The sequence below is a fragment of the Salvia hispanica genome, chromosome 3, assembly GCF_023119035.1.
Source record: "Salvia hispanica cultivar TCC Black 2014 chromosome 3, UniMelb_Shisp_WGS_1.0, whole genome shotgun sequence".
Lineage (NCBI taxonomy): Eukaryota > Viridiplantae > Streptophyta > Magnoliopsida > Lamiales > Lamiaceae > Salvia > Salvia hispanica.
The window spans coordinates 40857485-40883014 of record NC_062967.1 but is presented as its reverse complement, the minus strand read 5'-3'; the positions used below and the strand labels follow the sequence as shown (position 1 = coordinate 40883014).

Genomic DNA, 25530 nt, shown 5'->3' with positions numbered 1-25530 from the left:
AGTTTCCCCTTCATTCACTCCTCATCACTCATCAATCTTCTCTTTTCCTTTCTCTTTCAACAGCGACTCTCGTGCTCGCTTTTTCGGCAGCAATGCTACATACAAAAAAACAAGTATTTCAATATAATACCAACGGCCAAATTATCTAGAACCCCTAGTTAGCTAAACAACAAGGCAAACTTTGTTTTCCATTTCCAATAGCTGGATTGTTCACTCACCTTTGCCGACAAGAGCATTAATCTTGACTTCATTCTTTGCAATCTTATGGTCAGCAATAGGGGTGGATAGGTACGGTATACCTTTACCGAAACCACCATACCGTATACCTTACCGTAAATACGGTATGCAAAAAAGTCATACCTTCAATTAAAATAGAAAATTAGAGTTTTTAAAATATTATTTATATTTTATAATTTTAAAAAATAAATTAAATATAATTTATTCATAATTATATTTATATATGTCACAATAGATTTTATAATTTAAAAATATATAAAATATATTTTATACATAATTGTGTTTATATTTTTATGGTATATACCTTAGTTTACGGTATATACCTTAATTTACGGTATATACCGAATTTCGGTATGCAACGGTATATTGCGGTATTTGAAACTTTATACCGTTACCTTACCGGAATCTTTTGGTAAGGTATCATACTGTACCGAAAGTCACGGTATACCGAAAATTCGGTATTTTCGGTACGATAAGGCCAGTATTTCAGTATTTCGATATTTTTCCCCAGCCCTAGTCAGCAATGCTGCATACAGAAAACGAGCAATATTTCAATATGATAATACGACCTCTGATTATAGGTAAGAGATTCCAAAATCAACGAGCTCACATATAAATGGAAAGAAAGCAACCAACTTTGAGAACACCCTCCATCTGAAGTGTGGCAGCATAAACCCCGTCCTTGCCTTGGACGACTTCGACCTTGGCATATTGAAGATCACTGAAACACTTGCCACCATAAAGCAGGAATAGGTAGAAGATCCAGCTAGTACATTTAACATCAGTGTTGCCGGCATAGAAAGCTCCTATCACTCCATCATCATCAGAATAATCCAGACCAACAACCCCTACTTCACCCACTTTTTTTTTGGAGGACAGATCATAGACATACATAAGACATGCGTGGTCGATAATAAATAGAATGTCCCCCCCACATAGACGAGGTTCCTCCTACTCAGTTGAAATATTGGTATAGGGACGTTTTTTGCAACACAAGACTAGTGTTTGCTTTCCAGGTTGTACAAGAGGAGATAATGAATATTTTCTTTTGGGTAGTATCCCAAAACCACAACCTCTTTGTCGGTGTACTGAAAGCAAGAGGATGCATAGGGAGATCCGTACTCGGCAGGCAAGTCCACGCCCTCGACCGTGCCTTTCTTTGAGTCGTACAACTCAACCCAATATTTTGGTTTAGAAATGCCCCCGCTGATTAATATTCTGCCATCATTACGCAACGGGAGTGCAATAGGGAAATCTCGCTGTGAATTCATAGTAGTGAGTACATTTTAATTTTGGATTATGGTGCTATAAGCATTAAAAGATGACCCATAGATACACTATATATATACACATATTGAACCTGAGATGTGATCAATTGCTAACTAATTAGCAATTCAAAATTAAGACTAATTCTTAACCATTAGATTAGGAGATCTAATGATTGATACAGTGCCAAGTGTATTATCATTTGAATTTAAATAATTATTAAATAAAATCAAAGAGTATTAATAGCTACTTAAATAATTTAAGTAAAGTAATAGAGATGAAAAAGTAGAGATAGAGATGTTTCTATTTTAGGAAACGTTTAATTTTAAATGGGACAAACGTTTCATTTTTAATGGGACAGAGGGAGTAACATTTAGTTTGAAATCGTTGGCCCACAAAATCCAGCCCATTTCACCGGAGAAACTAATAACATACTCAATCCGTCCCATTCTAAGTGACATATTTTCTTTTTGGAATGTCTTATTCTAAATGACACATTTCTGAGTATGGAAACATCACTCTCTTTACTTTTTTCCCTCTCTCTTACTTTATTTAACCTTTGAATAAAATTGAATGTATAACTTTGTATAACTTTTTTTTCAACCTTTCAATTATACCTTCTCCCTTGGAAAATGATTTTTCATGAAAAGAAGGCAAATGTGGTAGTTATAAAATTTTACATCTCCATTGATGGAGAGGTAAAGATACCTCTTTAAAATAGGAAAATGTATAATATCTTCCCAAATACCTCTCTCCTTGGAGAATGATTTTTCATGAAAAAAAGGTAAATATGGTAGTTATATAACTTTACCTCTCTATTTACCTCTTCCCTTGGAGATGCTCTAAGGAGTGCGATTTGACTAATTGACACCATTTATTATCTATATCAAATCAATCATATATTAATATTGTATATTACTCCCTCCATCCCCGAATAAGAGTTACTAATTTCCATTTTGGTCCGTCCCTAATTAAGAGTAACACTTCATTTTTACCATAAATGGTAAATATGTCTCACATTCTACTAACTCATTTCACTCACATTTTATTATAAAACCAATATAAAAAAGTGGGTCCCACATTCCACTAACTTTTTCAACCAACTTTTCTTTACATTTCTTAAAACTCGTGTCCGGTCAAACTGTTACTCCTAATGTGGACGGAGAGAGTATATGCTAATCCAATTTTATAATATACTCCCTCCGTCCCAGATTAAGAGTCACTTTTTGTCATAAAAGTCCGTCCCAGTTTAAGAGTCACTTTTAGAATTTTCCATATTTGGTCATACAATTTTACCCCATTCTTCATCAAAATTATATCAAAATGCCATTATCTACATTAAAATAAACCAAAACAAAAATCAAAAGTAAAAAAGGACCTACCTTCAACCAACTCTACCATCTCACTTCATTTATTACACATTTCAACTCTTTCTTAAAACCCGAGCCATAACAATAAGTGATTCCAAATGTGACGGAGGGAGTACTTATCAATGTTTCATGAAAATGGGCGGGAAAAACAACTTTTTTGGGGACTTGGCTTTTATATAGTTATAGATTCTTATTATTGACTTGTTCATTTTAATCCTCAATTATTAAATATGTTGTGTTTGATTTTGGATCTTGGAAGATACAAGTATTTCTGATACAAGTAGGCCGTCGGTCCAGCGGGAAGAGATAGTGCCGGAGGAGGTGGACTGCGAGACGGTGGAGCGGGGGAGACCGTCGCCAAGGGAGAAGATCAAGCAGGGGAAGCCGAGGAGGAGAACGAGACCGCCTGTTCGATTTGGTGACTTTGTCTCCAAATAGGACGTGAACTAGTATAGAATTATTTTGTTATTTTTGGCTAGATTTATTTTGCCGTAGTTACTTTTATTATTATTTTTTCAAACAATTGGGTCGAGCCTTTTATAAGCTCTGTTCCGGATTTTCTTTGTTGGTTCTTTCCCAGGCCGTAAAGTCGAACCAACCCTAGGGTCCTTAGAATATAAATAGGCGCTGAATTCATCAATAAAGTTAGACAAGAATTACGCCTACTTCTCTCCTCTTTTCTTTCTGCTACGAAAAAAACCCTAAGTGGTCGACGGGATTTCGCCTCCCGGGACTCTTACAAATTCTGTTCCGACCTACGTTAAGAGGAATACTCTTAACAAATTGGTGCTTTCACTGAACTCATGGACGCAATTACTTCGGAGGTCGGACGAACGACTGGATTCACGATGGTTCGGACCACAGCGACGCCGATCACGGCGGGTCTCTCTCGCGGAGCGGGTGATCAGGAGTCCAACCCTGTGACGACAATGTTCGAGCACATATTGGCATCCTTAGCACGGTTCGAGACGCGTATGGATGACTTTGATCGCCGGTTGGTTCCGCCGAGGTCGGAATCGAGTCAGAGCTATGGTCTTCCGTCACATTGGTTTACAGATGCTATGCCGAAAACGGGACAAGTTTCAATCCCTACACAATCGGTGGTTATGAGCATTCCGACTCATCACCGTTCGTCGTGGGAACGCCCAGGGTCAGGATCTGCGATGGCCGCGGGAAATCACACAATCGGGTCAGCTGCGATGCCTTCTTCGATGCCTAGTATATTGGGAAGTTTTGGTTTAGGATCACAAGCTAATTCAGGTCGGTCGACAACGTGGGAACCTCCTGGACTTACGCAGGGGATGGGGTTACCATTGGGACGTGCACCGACTTCGTGGGACAACCCGATGTGGCATAATCAGGGGGGTCAACGCTAGTGGGAGCAACCGAGGGATGTCAAGATGAAACCTCCACGATTCAACGGCACAGACGCTGTAAATTGGATTGCTCGGGTTCAATATTATTTTGATCACCTGATGATGCCCGAAGCATATCGCCTTCATTATGCAGTGATGCTTTTCGAGCAGCAGGCGGCTGAATGGGTATTCAATTACCGTGCCAGCAACCCGGTGGTACTATGGAACGATTTCTTGGAGGATGTGCGGCGACGTTTCGACCCGCAAAGTTTTGAAGATTATTTGGGGTTAATCGCTAAACTGGTGCAGACAGGGCTCCTTGCAGACTACAACGCCACTTTTGAATCAATGCGGAATCGAATACCCAATATCCCATAATCGACTTTTCTGCCCATCTACATTGCTGGTCTTCAACAGCCGGTTCGAAGCCAAGTCAAGCACAACCACCCGCGTTCTGTAGCGGCGGCGATGGCACTCGCCATTGAATTTGATAATAGCGTCGAGAAGACTATAACACAACCGGGGCCCCAGCGTCGAAGCTGGCCTTCCAGGGAACAAAAGGGGTCTCTCATGACGACGCCCCATCAGCAAACCCCAACCACAGGCAGCCACCAGACCGGTTTACGCCAGAGGTCCCGATTATTCAAATCTGCCAGTGATCCACTTGACGGCGGCTCAGCGAGCTGATCGCACACGCCGCGGGCTGTGTGTTTATTGTGAGGAAAAATGGGTACAGGGGCATGCTTGCAAACGGCCGCTTTTGGCGTATATGGGTGCAGAGCATTGTGAGGAGTTGGAGGAGATAGATGCGTCCCATGAGCAGCAAGAACCGGAGGTAATCACGGCTGATCTCTCGCACATTTATGCGATGGAAGGGCGGCAACGACCGGATGCCATGGAGTTTCGGGGATCGATTGGCGCTGATCCGGTGGTAATTTTGGTGGATACGGGTAGTTCACATGATTTTTTTCATCCTCGTGTGGCACAGAAACTGTCTCTCCCTCTAACTGCAGTTAAACCATTCCGAGTTTATGTGGGCAACGGCGATTCTTTGGTTTGCTCGTACGCTAGCCTACAGACCCGTGTGGTGATTCAATCGCAGATATTTTTGATTGACTTACATATACTCCCTGTTCATGGACCGGATGTGATACTCGGATTGGCATGGTTGAAGTCGCTGAGGCGGGTGACGAGTGATTTTGTTGATGGAACGTTGGAGTTCGTGCGAAATGGGGTCCCGATTCGCTTGAAGGTAGCCTCCCCGGTAGCTCAGTCGGCCTCCCTCAAGACGGTTGCGGGATTGTTGACTCTGTCAGGGGCGGCGGAGTTATTTGAGGTGGTCTTGTTTGCCAGTGAGGAGGATCTGTGTTCCACGGCTGAACCGCCTCAGTTTTCTGATGATCTGGACCCAATGATATTGGCAGTGTTGCGTTCACATGAGGTTGTTTTTCGCACCCCGACGGGTGTGCCGCCGCCTCGCCCCTTTGATCATCGCATTCATTTGGTGCCGAATGCCAAGCCGGTCAATGTGCGACCGTACAGATATCCCTACTTCCAGAAGAACGAAATCGAGAAGCAGATTAAGGAGATGTTAGCCACGGGGGTTATCAGGCCTAACCAAAGCTCATTCTCCTCACCAGTATTGCTCATCCGAAAAAAAGACGGGTCCTTTCGATTCTGCATTGACTACAGGGCCCTGAATACTGCCACGGTACCGGATCACTTTCCTATCCCGACTTCGGAGGAATTATTTGACGAATTAGGGGCTGCCCGTTTTTTCACAAAGTTGGATTTACGCTCCGGGTACCATCAGATTCGGATGCACGCGGCTGACATTTTCAAAACTGCTTTTCGGACTCACGATGGCCATTTTGAGTTCTTGGTCATGCCCTTTGGCTTGACAAATGCCCCTTCCACGTTTCAATCGGCCATGAACACCATCTTCCGACCGTTATTGCGGCTCTTCGTTATCGTCTTTTTTGACGACATTTTGGTCTACAGCCCCACCTTGGAGTCGCATGTTCGCCACTTGCACGAGGTCCTCACTATTTTGAAGGCTAATTTCTTTTTTGTGAAGTTGTCTAAGTGTATTTTTTGCAGCATGACGGTGGAATATTTGGGACATATAGTTTCCAAGGGGCAGTTGAAAGCCGATCCTGCGAAAATTGAGGCTATGATAGCGTGGCCCATACCAAAATCCGTCAAACAGTTACGCGGATTTTTAGGCCTCACAGGATATTATCGGAGATTTGTGGCGAACTACGCTACAATTGCGGGGCCGCTGACTGAGCTCCTCAAAAAGGAGGCTTTTACTTGGTCTGTCGCTGCAGAGGACAGTTTTCGGGCGCTGAAGGCTGCAATGACTACGGCGCCGGAGGTTCCGCTTGCCAGATTTTTCGAAAGTTTTTGTTATAGAGACGGATGCTTCGGATTTTGGGGTAGGAGCTGTGCTCCTTCAAGACGGCCATCCCCTGGCCTATTTTAGCCGAAAATTGGGCCCTCGCCGTCGTGTGTCGTCGACATATCACAAGGAGTTGTACGCGATAGTTGAGGCTGTGCAGAAATGGCGCCAATACTTGTTGGGCCGCGAATTCGTGATTCGGAGCGAGTAGAAGAGTTTGAAAGAGCTATTGCAGGAGATTATCCAAACCCCGGATCAACAATTCTATGCTAGAAAGCTGATGGGTTATAAGTTTCGTATCGAGTATAAGACGAGGGCTTCGAATAGAGTGGCGGATGCCTTGTCACGACGGGATATGGCGCCGGACGCGAAGCGATCGTGAAATCACGGAATCATCGCTCCGGGCGCTTGTTGCACATCCAGTGCCCGACCTTTTGGAGCAACTACGAGCGGAGACTGATACACTCGAGGAGTGGTTGGCCATGCGATCACTAATTGCGGAGGGTAAAGCGGAGTCGAACTTGTCCTTTGTAGGGGGTCTGCTGTACCGGGGGCGCCGAATATATGTGGGTGAATTATCCGCTGTTAAGTTGCCGCTGCTACATGAACATCATTCAACCCCTCAGGCGGGGCATCCAGGCGTGGAACGGACTTTTCGGCGGTTAGCGGCACAATTTTTTTGGCGTAATATGCGGCGGGAGGTTAAGAAGTTTGTTGAGACGTGCGTGGAGTGTCAGACAACGAAGTATTCAACGCAGAAACCTGCAGGATTGCTGCAGTCGCTGTCTATCCCTTCGCGTGTCTAGGAGGATGTGTCAATGGACTTTGTGACGAGTCTTCCCCAATCCCGGGGTTTTACTACGATCATGGTAGTGGTTGATAGGCTGACCAAGTATGCACATTTTGCTCCGCTACCGCCTCATTTCAATGCCTTAAGGGTGGCAAATCTTTTCATTGAAACGGTGGTTAAGCATCATGGGTTTCCCAAGACATTGGTCTCAGATAGGGACTCGGTCTTTTTGAACGATGTGTGGGAGGAAATGTTACGTTTAAGTGGTACGAAGTTGCACTTTACTACGGCATATCACCCGCAATCTGACGGTCAGACGGAGGTACGGAATAGGGGGCTGGAGCAATACTTGAGGGCTTTTGTTGCGGATAAGCCAAATAAGTGGGTCAACTTTTTGCCTTGGGCTGAGTTGTCGTTGAACTGTTTTTTCCACGAGGGCCTCGGGACATCGCCGTTCAAGGCCCTGTATGGGCGTGACCCACCTCCGTTGGTGGCGGCAGAGCCATCGAGAGCTACCCCTTCAGATGTGGCGTCTTTGATTCGGCAGCGGGGTGAGCTCATCGTCGCCTTGCGCGCGAATTTGGAGAGGGCGCAGCAACGGATGCGTGCCTCGGCAAACAAGCATCGTAGGCATGTGGAGTTCGAGGTAGGAGACATGGTCCTGCTGAAATTACAGCAGTATAGGCAATACTCTGTCGCCAAGCCTCTGTCTGCGAAGCTCGCGCGCAGATTTTTTGGACCGTTTGAGGTCCTAGAGCGGATTGGACAAGTGGCGTATCGTCTTCTTTTACCGGAAGGTAGCCGGGTACACAATGTTTTTCATGTCAGCTTGCTTCGCCTGTTTGTGCAGGGAGTGTCGCCGGAAGTGGTGGCCTTGCCGCCTCTGTTTGCGCGGGGTAGACCAGTTGCAAGGCCATTGAAATGGGTGGACGGCCGCACGGTGTGGCGGGATGGTGTGGCTGTGGAGGAAGCGTTGATTCAGTGGGAGGATGATGGGGGTGTTGTACCGACGTGGGAACCACTCGAGATGGTGCGGCGGCGTTTTCCGGATTTGATCCTTGAGGACAAGGATGTGGCTAACCGGGGGGGAGTCGATACAAGTAGGCCGTCGGTCCAGCGGGAAGAGATAGTGCCGGAGGAGGTGGACTGCGAGACGGTGGAGCGGGGGAGACCGTCGCCAAGGGAGAAGATCAAGCAGGGGAAGCCGAGGAGGAGAACGAGACCGCCTGTTCGATTTGGTGACTTTGTCTCCAAATAGGACGTGAACTAGTATAGAATTATTTTGTTATTTTTTGCTAGATTTATTTTGCCGTAGTTACTTTTATTATTATTTTTTCAAACAATTAGGTCGAGCCTTTTATAAGCTCCGTTCCGGGTTTTCTTTGTTGGTTCTTTTCCGGGCCGTAAAGTCGAACCAACCCTAGGGTCCTTAGAATATAAATAGGCGCTGAATTCATCAATAAAGTTAGACAAGAATTACGCCTACTTCTCTCCTCTTTTCTTTCTGCTACGAAAAAAACCCTAAGTGGTCGACGGGATTTCGCCTCCCGGGACTCTTACAAATTCTGTTCCGACCTACGTTAAGAGGAATACTCTTAACAATTTCCCATTTATAATCATCTGTAATCGTTCTCTTCATCAAGTTATCACTCTGTTTCAATTGGATATTTCTCCTTCACGCTTTTCAAGGTACTCATCACACTCTAATTACTTATATTTCCCCAATTGGTTATTAAATTCTGTTATTTTCTTTTTTCCTGTATTGTGCATGAGATGTAAAGCATTTTAAATAAATACAGGTAGTAATAGAGAAAATCCAGTATAATTAAGATAAATTTGATGCACTCTCAAGTAGTAATTGAATTGAGTCAGGTTACTGAGTAGCAGAAGCAACATAACAGATTAACAGTTAGTTTCTAAACCTACCAACTCTGTTTCACCATAAAAACCTATCAAGAAAATAAAATTACAAAATCTGACAAAAATTCGATTGCGGTTAAACAGCTACGTAATTCTGAGACACCTTCATTTCCACAGCTTTACGATCTTGTCGTGGCTGGCGGATGCAACAACGCCCGCCACCGTGGACACAGCCAGCGACGCTATCAGCCCGTCGTGCGCGGAGAGGGTCATCGTCTTGTTCTCCGTCATGTTCCACAGCTCTAGAGACTGTTGCATCACGCAGCGATACAACTCATAATTACGCGACCTTTTTTCAAGAAAGTCGGGTTAGTTAGTTAGTTAGTTAGTTACCTGATAGCAACCGATGACTAGCAACGAGGAGTAAGTAGGGTGGAAAACACAAGAGTGGAACTTGTTTCCGTTGCAGCTAAGCTCGTGCACACACTCCCCTTCGCTCCCGGATCTCATCGTCCACACCCTAACAGAATCCTCGCTCACGGATGCCAGGAGTTCTCCCGAAGGATCCCAGTTGACGGAATGGATAGGTTTCGTGTGGCCCTATACCACACCACACCACACCACATCAAAGGTTACAACGAAGGAGGATATAACATATATGCAAGAAATTGTCTGACACGAGCTACTGATCCGAATCTAGGGTGAGGGAATGATAGGTGTACCTTTAAGGAATGCCGGCATGCCTGTGTCTCCGCATCCAGTATTGACACGACATTTTCAGCAGCCGCTGCAAGATACCGTCCAAGTCGGGGTTGGAATCTCACTTGGGAAGTTCCACCCTAATCCAACCAGGGCAAGGAAGGTCAAGAGATTTTGTTGCATTGATAAACGACATGACTGTAAAGTGAAGACCGAGATATGATACCTTGAAAACTCTTGCGCAGCTACCATTGTTTATGCTCCAGTATCTTATTTCGCCATCACCATCGCAGGAACATATGAGATCTTCTTTGTTGGGGTGGAAGTCCAACGACATCACGCCAGAAGAATGCCCGGTGAAGGTCCGAAGAGAATAAGAAGGCTGCAATATGAAAATTAGCATTACAGAAGTCTTGATTATTAAAAGGAGAATAGCAGTTGCAATTCCACAGAGGGTGTATTCATCAACTAACATTTTCCACATCCCAAACTCGGACAGTCTTGTCAAATGATGATGTGGCAAGGCGAGCCATGCTAGGGCTGAAACGGACATCCGTTATAAGCGACGTGTGCTCCTCAAGTGTGGTTTTAGGCTTCAAAGAGTCAGTGAACCATAAAACAGCCTGCATAAATTATTGTAATTTTGTTATCACAGTGAATGACAGAAACAATGATAACTGCATTGCGGAAACAACCAACCAATTTTATTAATTGTGTTATGTACGTCGAATACCTTTTTATCATGACCACCACTGGCGAGTAACTTCCCGTCTGATGAGAAGTGGCAACACACGACTTTATTTGAACTAGCACGAACGGAATTGAGCTCGGCAAATGTAAACCCTGAACACATTAATATCGATATCGTAAGGGAAGAATATCTCCCAATCTTTATTCCTTAAGGAGATTCTTTATAGAAAATGCAATTGAAACCTTAATCTTCCTTACCTTTGCTAACAACATCCATACGGCCAACTGCATCTCGGGGGTCGGCATCATCATGGGATAAAAAAGACTCTACATTGTCTTCAACATCATCGACGAACCGATCCATGTCAGCTTGTGCAAGATCTTTATCGTCCCACTGTCACACAAGTAAACGAGAAGCTTAAGGAATGGACAGACTCTATTCACAAAAGGTAAGATACGGGCTACCGTTCCCACCAGCTGGTTAGATGGTGACGTAAGGGTGCCCGTGTTATCAGATCCAAACATCATCAGAGGCTTCGAAGAACTACCACTGTGTGGCATATTAGGCATAGACATGACATCCCCTGGTGTATGTGTTGAGGGCGTCGATGGAGCTGAACTGGGAGAAGGACCAGCTGTGTTTGCAGTTCCTGAGCTATTAGCAGGGCCAGAAGATACGGGTTGCTTTCGTTTTCTTCCTGTCTGGTTTTTAGAAGCCTTGAAATGAATGCATGAAACCATATTAGGAATCAACTCAGAATTTCAGTTTATTTAACTAAAGCAACACACATGATATGCATTTTTTAAACTCTACATTCAGGCTATCGAAAGATCCTAGATAGATACAGAAGAAACTACTATTTTGTTACTAAAATTATTCGAACTCAAAGTTTATAAAGCAAGGAATGGTATCATCTAATCTATAAGAAATTTTTGAGTAATATGTATATAATGATAAACCTGATCATTTCCTCTGAAGGAATTAGACATGCTAGCATCACCCGTAACACTGCCAGCACCCATAATTTTGTCTTGCTGGAGATTGTGATTAGAACTCTGAGGCTGCTGACCCGAGAGACTATGCTGTGGATGTTGCTGCTGTAGCGTTGGGTTATTGCTTTGCTGCTGCTGTTGTTGCTGTTGTTGCATTTGTGCAATCTTCATCTATACAACAAATCAAGTAAAAACGTCATAACTAATCAAGGAAACCGGTTGCAGGACTTATCCACTTTAATTAATGTAAGAAACAACTAGAAAGGAGCAAAAGATACCTTCATCAAAATCTCTGGGTCTGCACGAGACAATCCCGGGCCACCAGCTTGCATTGGGGATCCAATATTAGGAATTACATCCCCGACTGAATTAGAGACCCCATCTTTCCCCATAGATAGACTTCGGTTATTCAGAAGCATCCTCAGCCTTCTGCTCTCAACATCATTGGCAGATGGGGAAGTCAGACTCTGCTGTGCCAGCATAAGCTGCTGCTGGTGCTGAGGTGTTAGCATCTGTAGTTGATGAAAGGGTTGAGGACCCGGCATAAATGACTTTGGCTGCTGGAGAAGACCAGAACGAAGCTGATCGAGACCCTGTCAAGGAACAAATAGAACATTAGAAGAGAAGGATAGATATTCAGTATAACATAATTTGTTTAACAAGGAGCACAATGGAATGTTTAACAATGTGTTAAAACAATAATGTACTTACGGTTAAAGGCCATCCTTTCAGCGTCAAATTGTTACCACCTTGATTTGACCCTAAAACATGCAGAATGGTATTAATTTAACATATACAAGAACAACAAAGGCACAAATTGAGCCGCCATGTAGGACTCTGCTTGTGCTCCAGTATTTTACTTTTAGCATCTTTGAATGAGTTCACTAATAGAAATTCCCAATATTTCTTCACCACAATACAACAATAGTTCCTCATGAACAAATATTACTTGCAAGCAGGATGGACAATAAGAGCATACCAGGCATTCCAATCAACGATCCTTCAGGGCCAGCACCTCTTGGATTGAGAATAGGATTGATTTCAGTTTTGATTTCCTGATGTGTATATATATGTAAGACATAAATAAGATATGAATTATTTTCTAAACAAGGATGCAACGAGTATACTGACTGGTGTAGACCCCGGAAATTGTTGGCTTCGTGCTTGAACTTGAGGAGATACCCCACCACTAGAACCGTGCAGCATTTGCCTAAAACATAAAGTCAGAAAGCATAAATAAGTCACATCATGAAAGCACATGTACCTCCAGATAATTACATAGTAGCATTTCGAGAACAAACAAGAGAAAACAAAGTAAGATACCAATAAATATCATATATATCATACCCAGATGGCTGGCCAGCTGCTGCAGCTGACTTCAAGATTGAAGCATGGTTAGGATCCAAAAGCTGGCCTACATTATCTGCGAATCTTTGCTGAAAGTAAATATCACACTGTTAGGAACTGACTTTGGAATCATGGTTTATTCCTGAGCCCAATAAATTCTTGTACCTTTAAGGCTGCATCATCCAAGGAATCCCTCTGAACAGGGAGCTTTAATTTCTCTTCGTACATCTTTGTTGCCAAAGCATTTGCAGTACCAGTATTTTGCCTCATGAGAGATTCATTCCCAACAATCCCATTAGCTGAACCATTCAGAAGGTGGCCACCTTCACGTCGTTGCTGTTGCTGTTGCTGTTGCTGCTGCTGCTGCTGCTGATGTTGTTGTTGCTGCTGCTGTTGTTGCTGTTGTTGTTGATGTTGCTGATGCTGCTGATGTTGCTGCTGTTGATGTTGCTGTTGCTGATGTTGTTGCTGCTGCTGTTGCTGTTGAGCTTGCCTCTGCAATAAAAGCTGCTGCATCTGCATTTGCTGCTGTTGTTGGTGTTGGTGTTGTGACTGCGGCTGCTGCTGCTGTTGTTGCTCCCTTGCCTTCATCGACTGAGTCTGATTTTCTCGGAAAAAAATAAACTCATAAGATTTCGACCACAAGAGTTAGTGCAATAATACATATCAAGCACCAACTTAGTAAAAAGTCTAGAATAATAAATAGGTGGCGGAGTTGAACAAGAATGATGCAAGAAAACCAACAGACTGAAAACAATAATATCATATTGTATACCTACCCTTCTAATAAGGTCATATCAAGTTTGTAGCTAACCTCAATATAAGATGCAGCAACTTCGGAATGCTTCTCATTTGTCCTGGCAATAAAAATATCCCAAAAGACAGACCACCATTCGAAGAGAAAACCACCAGGAGCATCGATAGCTGAAGCAAGCAAATATAAATGATTAGAACTTTCAACATAAAACAGAAACTAGCTAAATTAGGTATGCTGTGTACAGACCAACAGGATCTGATGATACTTTTCCTTCAGTTTGGAAAGCCTGCGCGGTAACCTTCAAATCTCTTTTCACTAAATAATCGTGGATATATACATCCAACCTGAAAACAACCAGAGTCAAGAAACAACTTCAAATTGTGCACCTTTGTCCCTTGTTGTTCAAACCATACATTAACTTTAGAGAACGGGACGATATACATTAACTATGAGTTTGTGACTAAGAACAGAGGTCAGAACTCAATAAGAATAAGCACTTATTCAAGAAAGAGGGCAAACCACATAGACGGTATCTGAGGACAGAATGCTAAACATGACCTTCAGTTTATAGCACAAACTAAAACTCTTATTACTGAGGGTATCCAAATTCATGCTGTCCTCATCCAAAAACAATACTAGAATACATACTTTTAACAACAAAAAAATTGGCTAAAATCAACTGACCTAGGAAAACAACCTGAAAATCGAAAAATCTAACACAAAAACAGCAATAAAAATACTATGAAGTAGGAATCAACACTACCAAATAAAGAACAGCTTTGAGGCAAAAAGCAGTGAAAAGTGAGGGAAAAAACTCACATTTTGTCAGCTTCCCAGTTGGTTTGAGACATTTTTGCAGCCCACTAGAGCAGGATACAAATGCCAGATCCCCAAGAAACAACCTCTCCTTCAATCTCTCACCCCTTCACCATCGGAAACACATTTATTGTATCAAACCCCAATTCGAAAAAAAACCCAAAATCAAATAAAAATTCAATCTTTTCCTTCAATTTCGTTGTTGCGGTGTGTTGAAACTCAGTTCTATACAACCTAACCACCACACAGCAATAACGAAATCTTGAACAAGTAAACAGTAAGTTCAATTGAGCCAAATTAGAACTGTAACACACACGCAAACATCCGCGAATATGATTATCTCTTAAAAGGGGATTATTACCTACAACGCTACATAACATAATATTGAAAAAGAACAAGAACCCTCTTCCTCCTTTTTCGTATGGCTCCCACCCTTTTTGACCTTTATTTATACCTCGCTATTTTTGTGGGGGGAAATAAAATTCCAGAAAGCAGTAGTAGAGGTAGGAGGAGTTGGTTTTGCAGAAACTAAAAAGAAATTCTGTTTTGTATTTATGAAGGGCTTTGTTGGTGGGATTGAATGAGGGGTGTAGCAGATATCATAATGCCTCTGGGAATGGAATTTACTCACAAGTACCTTTCAGTCAAATTTCGGGTTTGGGCATTCTTGTAGGGAGACGATGCTTGAAAAGACGAAAGTAACCCTGCGGGGTAAGAATGTCATTTGCTTTTGGACCAGGCTCTCATCTCTGGGCTTTGTATTTTCGTTTATTTACTATCTAACCCAACAATTTTAGCATTATCTTAATTGTCTTATACGGAGTATTAAATTATGTTTTTATCGTCTAAAAAATTAGGTTTAATCACGTAAATTATGTTTGAGCCGTTATCGCGTCGAGTCAGTCCATATTAAATCGGATCCATGTCTTGTTCGGGATAGTAAGTCATGTTCTTGTTCAAATTGAGAATTTCATTAACAAGTCAAAATCAAGTTAAATCTTAAAGATTTTAGTCATTAATTATTTAATTGACTCAATAACGACTCAAATAGCACGATTCAGTCATCCTAACCAACACCCCATTAAATTGTTTTGGCACAAAATATGAAGTGGCTAAAAATGCATGAAATCCTATGCGCACTACAAAAAGATAGAGTTGGAAGATGATCAAATAAATAGACCAATATATTGTAGTACAAAGAGAATATTTTCTTCAATACACACTTAAAATGATTATTGAAGAAAATCATGTTTTCAGTGCGGACAGTGGCGTATCCAGAGATTTTGATTTGGGGTACGAATTGTACGACAAATAATTATGATATAAATAAAATAATATTATTTGTAAAAATAATTTAAATAGTAAGAACTTTTTTATATGAAGTACAAGTTGTACTAACAATATTTCCTACGTCTCACTTTAGGAGTCCCGATTTACCATTTTAGTTCGTCTCACATTAGGAGTTTCAGTTAGAATATTCCATAAATGATAATAGGTCTCACATTCCATCAACCTTATTTCACTCACATTTTATAATAAAGTTAATATATAAAAATGAGACTCACATTCCACTATCATTTTTTATCAATTTTTCTTTACATCTTCTAAAATGTGTGTCAAACTCAAATGAGACTCCTAAAATGGGACAGAGGGATTATTACCTAAAATGTTAAAAATAAGAATTTCATAATTAAAAAATTAAAGCAATAAAATGAAAAAAATAGAGTAAATACAGCAATTAAAATAAATAAAATAACAAACATAATAGGGAAAATCAAAATGATTAAATTACAGTAAACAGTCCTAATGTCTATAAAATAAAATATTAATTAATGCAAATTTTTACCTAACTAAATAAATTAATTACTGGAGTACTACATTATAAAAACGAAAATGTTGGTAGGAGTGCTTGAAAATGTTAGTACAGAAATTAAAAAAAAACATTCAAACATAAACATAATTAAAAAAAATGAAAAGGACAATGCATAACAAAAATGAAAATGTGATTATAGGACTAAAAAAGTATTCAAACATAGTAATAAAAAGAAAAAAGAGAGAAAAGGAGAGTAACATTGAACAGATTGCACCAGCAGGGAATCGAACTCGGAGCAGTGGGAAGACATTTTCAGCGGCTTACCACTGAAGCACCAAGGTTATATGTAAATTCTTATTAGATGTAATATTAATAGAATGAATTTTGGGGGTACAGTTGCACCCCCTTGTTCCCACTTCTATACGCCACTGAGTGCGGACATGCATGAGAATGAATATACCCAAATCACAAGTCCAAAAGATACTTTTGTAAAACAGCAGTCCAACGCGGCGTAGGAAGATCAGAGTGTCGAATGGCAACCCGAACTAAGGCTCCACCCACAACAAACAAAGTCCAAACCTGTTGGATTCCGAGATTATATATGTTTCAAGATATATAAGAATGGGCCATCAAGATATTGTTATTAGCATCATATCTTATTCTGAATTTCATGTTCTTCCTGGATTTTGTTTGTCGGTTCAGTTATTAAGACTTTGGGGGAAAAATATATTTGGAGTTCTAAATATTCCCCCCTAGCATTTAGCTAGGCCAAAAGTTGCCCTAAATATAATTTCGAATTTCACACACTTAAAACACGACTGCCCCTAAGCATTTGGTGACTCAATTTAATCAAGGCAATGAGTGGGATACTTATAGGTGATTATAGAAGGTATTGGAATTTGGATGATAGAAATTTTTTAAAAATGAGTATGAATTCGCTGGATAATGGATAGATATATTTGGAATAGTAGGTTAAAATAAATTGAATGTTAGTTTTTGTTTTAACAAATTAAAACGGTAGGATAAAGAAGTAGTCCACTCCCAGTGGGCAAGTGGGCTTCACGTCCTCTTCTCATTGGCTACGGGGTACGATGCAGGGAGGGAACGCTCGCAACGCGTACCCCGGTTCCGTCCCTGACTACCCCCGTTACATAACGAGGCATCCATGTTACCAGCAAATTAAATGAATTAATGAACATAAGCAATAAATAAAAAGGGCAGATTTGTTTTAGTAGGATTGGGCTTATCCAATTAATTAAGACGAGTCTGACATTTCAATACTCTATAAATAAGAGAAGAGAATTAGATTATAGGACTTGAAGACATGTACTGATCAAGCTCAGAGATATTTCAAGTTATTGTTTAGGGAAGCCATTTTCATGGAGAATGATTCACATATCAAATTGGTTATCAAGTCGTGTGCGAATTTCGTGTTTGTTAGTGTATAAGTTTTCTTTGTCTATATTATATGATGTGTATATAAAGTAGGTTTTGTTAATTTAATTCAAATAACGAATGATTCGCATTCCATATGTCAACTGTTGTAACCCTTTAATATTACTTGTTTAATCATGTCACTTTTATCTCTTCAGAAATTAACGCCGCAATATAAATACTGATCTTCTCAACTTTTCCTTCGTCTGCTTTGAGTTATTCCATTTCTTTTCTCTACTTTCATAATCAACTTCTTTTGACCCTGCTTTGAGTCACTACTATTTCATAGTAAGATACTTATTTTTAAAAAAAATAGTCAGATTAAAGTAAAAGTGAATAAAACATGATCTACCTTCTGAACATTTGGTCCGGCCCACTTAAGGCATGGGCCCAATTATATGGATAATATAAATTTCTTTTTTGGTATGCAATGTGCACAATTCAGCTTAATAATTTTCTCTCTGCCCATCACAAGCAAACGATACTCTAATTTTCCCTTATTGATAAAAATTTGACATCTTATACTTCCTCCGTCCACGAATAAGAGTCATGTTCACTTTTTTGCACTTGTTTTGTAAAAATGATTGTAAATAGCTAAAGTGGACAAATGATAAAGTAAGATAGAGAATAATGTAAATAAGACGGAGGGAGTATTATTTAAAATCTAGGTACCTTATATCTCTGTCCCATTAAAAATAAAACATTTTCCTTTTTGGATTATCCCACTAGAAATAAAACGTTTCCTAAAATGGAAACAATACTCTCTCTACTTTTTCTTATCTCTTACTTTACTATATCTTCATTAACTCACAAAACAACACTACATAAAATCTAATGCCAAAAACTAAATGTTTCATATTTATTGGGACGGATGGAGTATAACATATAAAACGAATGATCCATACATCTTATATTGTTTTTGGATGCTATGGAGCAAGTTAGATTGGTAGTTGGAAATAGAATTGCCAATTCTAATTTTAGCTCTAACTTTCTGAAAGGTGAGGAAATTAAGAATCCCACAAATATTTTCTATTACTCCACAAATTGCATCTATTATGCAATAATAGATAGTACTCCCTCCATCCCTCAATAATTGTTCCCTTTGGTTTCGGTATGGGTTTTAAGAAATGTAAATGAAAGTGAGTTAAAAAATTAGTGAAATATGAGTCTCACTTTTGTATACTAGTTTTATAATAAAATGTGAGTAGAATAGGTTAGTGGAATGTGAGACCTACTTACTATTTAAGGTAAAAAGTTAAAATGAAAAATTAATGGAGGACGGACGAAAATGACAAAAGTGAACAATTAATGGAGAACGTATAGAGTATTGCGGAGTATAATGATAGAAACGTAACGTATCAATCCCAAGGAAACACGAACCTATTTCACGAGTGACAGATAATATTAGGATGTACCTACTAGCTAGATATTAATGGGCACAAATTGGACCCGACCAAACCAATTGATTTTATTTATATTTAAGACCTTGCAAGATCTTTAAATTGTTTAAATTTTGCAAAATATATTGTGAAAAAGCCTGATCAGTCTACCAAATCGTTTTAAAGCTATATTCAGAGAAAATCAAGAAAATATGGCCGTTGTGACAGATATTTTATATGTCCATCACTGAAAATTAATGAAGGATACATCATACATAGGTGCACCCACCGTCTATAGCATCTTCCAATTGAAATCAAATATTCCAAAATCTCAGATATGTATTATAGAGTAAAATGGAGTAATAAAATGAGATATTATTTGAAAAGGAGGTGACTATATATATCCTAGGAGTTGTCTCTCTAGTAAAAGGCAGCAAAGGTACTACTATTAGTTACGCATATACATAGATACAAAACAAGCACACATCCCTCCTTTGTGAGGCAGTCAACAATTTGCAGTTGCTAAAGCTACATACCACTGAACTTCAACAGGTCACCAAAATGTGGACCCAAACCAACCATTCATGCATAACAACAAAAGGAATTCCAATTTTCCCTTCAACCACCTAGCTGGATTCCTGTGGGCCCTACCCAAAACACGCGGTGGGTAGTCGACGTTCCCGTCTATAGGCCATTGCCGCAGTCAGAAAACGCCAAAAGGGACCCCGGGCTGCGCACTTAATAATGACAAAACACGCGGCACTTAGTAGTCTAGGTTTATATTTGGGTAGTAAGCACAGAGGATTCAAATGAATTAAGGGGGTCGTTTGATATAAAAGATAGATAAGATAAAAATAAAATAATAAAAACACACATTTTAGGTCATTTAAGTTATCTACCATAGCAAATTGACCGTAAGGGTATTATTGACTTGACAGTCTAAGTATTTTGTATTCGAAAATCATAGTGAAAACACTTGACATGATATCATCCACAGACGTAGTTACAAATTAATTGTAACGAATTAGGTAAACAGTTCTCTTGTGTACAACAAGTCAACAAGCAAGACAAAAGTGTAAGGACATGGATAGAAGGAGAAGAAGGAGGTGAGAAACCCTAAATGAAGAATCAAATTTGGGGATTGAAATGAAAGAGAGAAGACATTGAGATACAATTGGGATTTGTCGTCTGAGAAATGCATGCATGGCAAAATGGCATGCATGACAATACCCAACTAGGCAACTACTGTGTTTCTTGATTAGTAAGCATCATTCATCGCATCCCCAATCTCTACATCGTATATACTTACATTTCATGAATTTAAAGAGAACAATTCCTTTTTTTTTATTAAGTTATTTTCGAATGAAATTTTATTTAGGAGTATGTATTTATATCTTTTTTGGAAGATTGGGTGATCTCAAGTCTATACATACTTATATATTATATATAGACATTAAAAATGTTTTTTTTTTCCAATTGTTTTAAAATTTGATATTAGAAAATGACTCTTATACTATAGTTTTTAATTCTATTTTATACGGAGTATCTAATTAATTGAACCCAAAATAAGGTAAGATGGTTTTGTCCATCCTCCAAATTTAACTCGATTTAAGTGTGTTTTTAGCGGAAAATTGTTATTGGGCAAATACAAATGATTCATACTATAATTTATTTTTCATTAACATCAGACGTTTAACTCGTTTATTTATGTTGACAGTAATACGTAAGCTGGACTCAACCTGACAATTTATTTAGTAAGATGGGGGTCTGAAAAAAATTCAGAATAATTACTCCTGTCAATTAATTATCCAGTCAAAATCAAAATCTTATATAGAATGATTTCTCTTTCAGTTAATGTAGACATATAGACAGGTGATGGAGTATTAAGTTAGCACTATTAAATAAAGTAAAAAATGAGTTTACACCTCAAATAGTTACTCCTATCTTTGTCTTGAAAAATAGAAACTTTTAAAATAACATGCGTTTTAATGCACATTTGCTAAAACAAGAGAGAAGAATTGATAAAGAAAAAAAAAGAAAGAAAGTGAATAACGCTAAAAAAAAAGACAAAAAAATAGTGCATTGAATTACGAGGTCCATATCTAAAACACGTCCAAAATAGAAGAATTTCTATTTTCACCGCTAGTTCACTAGTAGTCAACGATTTGTGTACTAGGATTTTGAAATGGAAATGAGGATAAAAGTGATGAGGAGTAGTAGTAGAGGTAAAAAGATGTCAGTTAAAGGCAAAAGGAGTTTGACATCAACCTAGAGTAGAGGGAAATACAGAATCACGTCGGATCAGGTGCTCTAAATATATATAATAACCACTATTTCCCTATTAAACAAATTGATAATGGATTAATTGGAGCACAAATAATAGGTATCTCAAAAAAGTAAAAGGAAAAGAGGTGGCATGAAATGGGTAAAATAAAAATACAAGAGTAGGGAGTGGGCGTGGAATTAATTATTGTTGAATTTTTTCATCTCTCTTTAAAAGGAAAAAAAGGAAAAATGGTGGTTGATTAGAGAGGTTCCCTCGTGCAATGATCTGAGGTTAGTAAAAATGTCAGAGCAATAGTATGTGGAAGCGTGTCACCTTCACCATTTCTATTTTCATTTCCCTCACATTCAATGCCCCTAAATCAACCCCCCTTCCCATACCATTCCCTTCATCATCATCCTACTTTACAAGCCTCTATTTTCTTGCTCACTCGTAAAAAATCTGGATTGGAGTTAATGTACACAACAACTTGGTTTTTCACAACATATAGGAATTGCCTTCTCAATCTTTTTTACTCCAAATTCTTCCGACAAGGTAATTACCCAAGTAAATTTGCAATACTTTGAGCTACAACACGAGATTCGACATCAACGAATGACTTCTTTTAGACATTTGAATTGAGCACCTTTTTCCATCGATCATGTGTTGTTCTCATGGTTTAGCCAAGAACTGACTTAGCTTGTAAGCCGCGAATGTGATTTTAGGTTGAGTGATATATAAATAGACTAGTCGTCCAATGAGTCTTCAGTATTTAAATCGATCAAATAAAATTGCGTAGCAAGAATTTCACTTGAGAAAGGGCAAAAACATAACAATTCATAAAATCACTTGTCGGAAAAGAAATTTTACTTCAATATATTTGGGATAAAGGGAGTATTATTTTAGGTTGAACACATTTTTATTAAATATTAATAATAATTTCTTGAACGCCGAAATATGTTCATTATATGTTAGCAACAAAGAAAACGTAATAGAACTATATTATTATGGATAGCCAAGAAAAATATTATCCCTTCGTCCCTCGTAAAATAGAGAATTTGGGAATAGCACAGTACAAGATCAATAAATTATGTTAAAATTAGAAATAAAAAATTATTAAAATATTTTTAGTAGATAATGAGGTCCATCTTAAGGAAAAAAGAAATTGCCAAAACTAAAAATGAAAATTTCTTATGAAAGAATCAAACTAGTAAAAATAGACTTTTTTGGGAGCGAACCCATGAATGGAGTAAGTTATATTTTTCGTGGACGGAAATATTGGAATACAATTGTCTTATTCCAATCACTTTTTATTTATTTATTGAAACTAACTATAAGATTAATGCGAAATGTAGAAGTGTGTGGTCCAGCAAGATCTATGGGCCAAAAAGGTCGTATCATCAGTCTTGAATCTTACCAAGGTGCGTTTCAACAATGAAGAAGACGGTCGTTTTTCATGATAGATGCATATATCTAGGTTCTACAATAAATGTGCTTGTAACAATTTCTCAATTATTTTTTCAAAAAGGAAATTAAACGAGATGGTAAAGTTGAAAAAGTTTTTGGGGATGGTGATGTAATCGTGTTGCAATCATTAACTTGGAAAAAGCAATTTTCTTAGATTCACTTTTTTGCGTGTAATAGTACTACTTACTTGATAACTGAAAACTAATGAGTTAAAAGATTTCATGAATTCCTAAAGTAGCAATCTGTAAAATTGCGTTCAATGTAGATAAACTCAACTACCTCTCTTACGCAAAGGCTATAATCGTCACCACCATTTTACACAATCTTCCCAATTACTAGTATTTTTTTTATTGCATTTTTCTATCATACATAGTTTCTTTTTTTTCAAAATAAAAACATTCGATCTAAAACATTGCCATTCTTACAATTTCCCCAAAACAAAACTGATTCATTTACAACTAAAAGCATTAAAAAATAACTAGCTTAAAAAACACCCCTACTCTAGACATTTTCCCTAATTTTCCCAAATATTTCACTACCTAACTTAATTTCTTTGGCTAAATATCTCTTGTTAATTTTCCTCCATTGATCGGCGATGTCTTTAGCGATTTTGACGGCATCCGATGATGTTCCGAGAAGCCCCCTTCTTGTGAACCCGACCGCATACAATCCGTTCTCTCCCTTCCAACTATGAGGGAAAGGTGTCTTCGGCATTCCTTCTTTTGTGAAGAAATCCTCACCCTACATTATTTCCCACAAAAAGAATTAAATTAATATCAATTGTAATTTCGACATCAATTCTCTTAATTCACTTCTACCTAATTCTTCATTCTTGGGTATATAAATATATAAAATGAAGCAAGTACTACTAGAAATAACAATGACATTTAATTTTTCTGAGACTGGTTCTTGAAAACAGCGGTAGTTGAGACCTATACGCAAAAATTCCCCAGTCTTACAAAATTGAATATATGTGAGTAAATAATTAATGACAGTAACACATCATAAAATGTGAACAAAAAAAATATTTTGCAAGCATTGGTAGGAAGGATGATCCAAACAAATGCCATCAGATTTGCCCTTTTCTGTTGCAGTGTAAGAAAACGTTTTGTAGCCCACTGCATGTGTAAGGCCGAAAGCGATGTGTGATTCCCTATAAACCCTTAATCATTTAATAATTCAAAAATAAATTCTATAATTAATGCTAATACTCTTTTAGTCTCCCGCCTAAAATCATTAGTTTGAGTAAAATTGCATTTTTGCTATAATATGGAAATTGATCACTTATAGGCAGCTAAATCAATGACTTAAATCGAGACAAATGGAGCATTACCTTTAGCCAAGTCGGCACATTGCTCTTGTACCCCGTTGCAAGAATTATAGAGTCGAATTCCCGTTCTTGGCCATCACAGAATTTTGCACCGTTTTTCGTTATCTCCTTCACTCCTTCCACTACCTATATAGGAGAGAAAGAAATATTAGAATGTGTGCATTACACGGAGTCATTGCCCAAAAAAAGTCGTAGAATTCAAATTTGATCAATTCCGCGGCTTTAAAAAATGATTATATTACAAATTGACATTTTTCCCAATTGTCCACATATATATGTAGATATGTACCTGAATTTTGCCGGATTTGATAAGGGAAAGGGCGCCTACGTCGAGCACAGGCGATTTTCCGGTGGCATTTTTGAGCTGAATGGGGCCAGTTTTTGGGCGGCGGAGGCCTAATCTGGTGGTGTCGCCGAGCGTCAAATTGGCAACGACAAGAAGAAACTTGTCAACCAGCTTCAACGGCAGCCATTTGAGCAACACCATCGCCATCGAAAACGTCGAAACTCCCCACATTTCCCTCGGCAAAATATGAACCTAATTTTGATTAAAAAAAAATGTCAATAAATAATCACAAAATAAAAGTAAATATTAAATGACTCACAGAATTCCTGACAACGATGGAGGGAGAGGCGCGGTGGCGGCAAAGGTCCAAGCTAACTTCCATGCCGGAGTTTCCACAGCCGATTACGAGAACTTTGTGTTTTGAAAACTGAGAGCCCGACCGATAGGCGCTGGTGTGCAGAAGCGGGCCTTGAAAGCTCCGCAGGCCGTGAATCTCCGGAATCACGGGCTCGGCATTCTCTCCCGTCGCGACGACGAGCCACCGCGACACGTAGAGCACGTCGCGCGTCTGGACCCTCCAGAGGCCGGTGAGGGCGTCGAAGCGGGCGTCGAGCACGGGCTGCTTGAATCGGGGCTGGATCGAGAAATGGCGGGCGTAGTGCTCCAGGTAGGAGAGGAATTGGTGCTTGGAGGGATATTTGGGGAAAAAATTAGGGAAGTTGAGGAGGGGGAGCTCGCAGAATTGGCGGGGGAGGTGGAGCTTGAGGCGATCGTAGGTGCGGCGCTGCCACAGGGAGGCCAGGCAGTCGGCGCGCTCGAGGAGGAGGGCGGCGACGCCGCTGGAGTGGAGGCAGGCGGCCGCGGCCAGGCCGGAGGGGCCGGCGCCCACGATGATGGCGCCGGGATGGAAAACGCAATTCACTTGCTGTTTGGAACAAGGCATTTAGGAAATTAAGCGGGGAGGGAGAGTTTTATTG

The 25530-nt window shown here is 39.6% G+C and overlaps 2 protein-coding genes across 2 annotated transcripts; both read right to left on the bottom strand.

Annotated features, from left to right (window-relative positions):
• Positions 1–9244: 9244 nt before the first annotated feature.
• On the bottom strand, positions 9245–15206 carry LOC125214240 (transcriptional corepressor LEUNIG-like). Its single transcript, XM_048115176.1, has 19 exons — positions 14943–15206; positions 14585–14688; positions 14012–14109; positions 13823–13932; positions 13174–13608; positions 13009–13097; positions 12793–12871; positions 12641–12716; positions 12373–12422; positions 11940–12254; positions 11629–11832; positions 11143–11385; positions 10927–11062; positions 10712–10821; positions 10452–10601; positions 10205–10360; positions 10002–10118; positions 9673–9879; positions 9245–9588 (listed from the first exon to the last, which is right to left on the bottom strand). Exons 2-19 carry the CDS (start codon positions 14614–14616, stop codon positions 9445–9447), a joined length of 2751 nt encoding a protein of 916 aa, XP_047971133.1. The 5' UTR covers positions 14617–14688; positions 14943–15206; the 3' UTR covers positions 9245–9444.
• Positions 15207–23314: 8108 nt separating this feature from the next.
• LOC125216262 (probable indole-3-pyruvate monooxygenase YUCCA4) lies at positions 23315–25496 on the bottom strand. The gene is made up of 4 exons (XM_048117929.1): positions 24873–25496; positions 24557–24805; positions 24271–24393; positions 23315–23678 (listed from the first exon to the last, which is right to left on the bottom strand). The coding sequence occupies exons 1-4, from the start codon at positions 25494–25496 to the stop codon at positions 23439–23441; spliced, it is 1236 nt and encodes a 411-aa protein (XP_047973886.1). The 3' UTR covers positions 23315–23438.
• Positions 25497–25530: the final 34 nt, after the last annotated feature.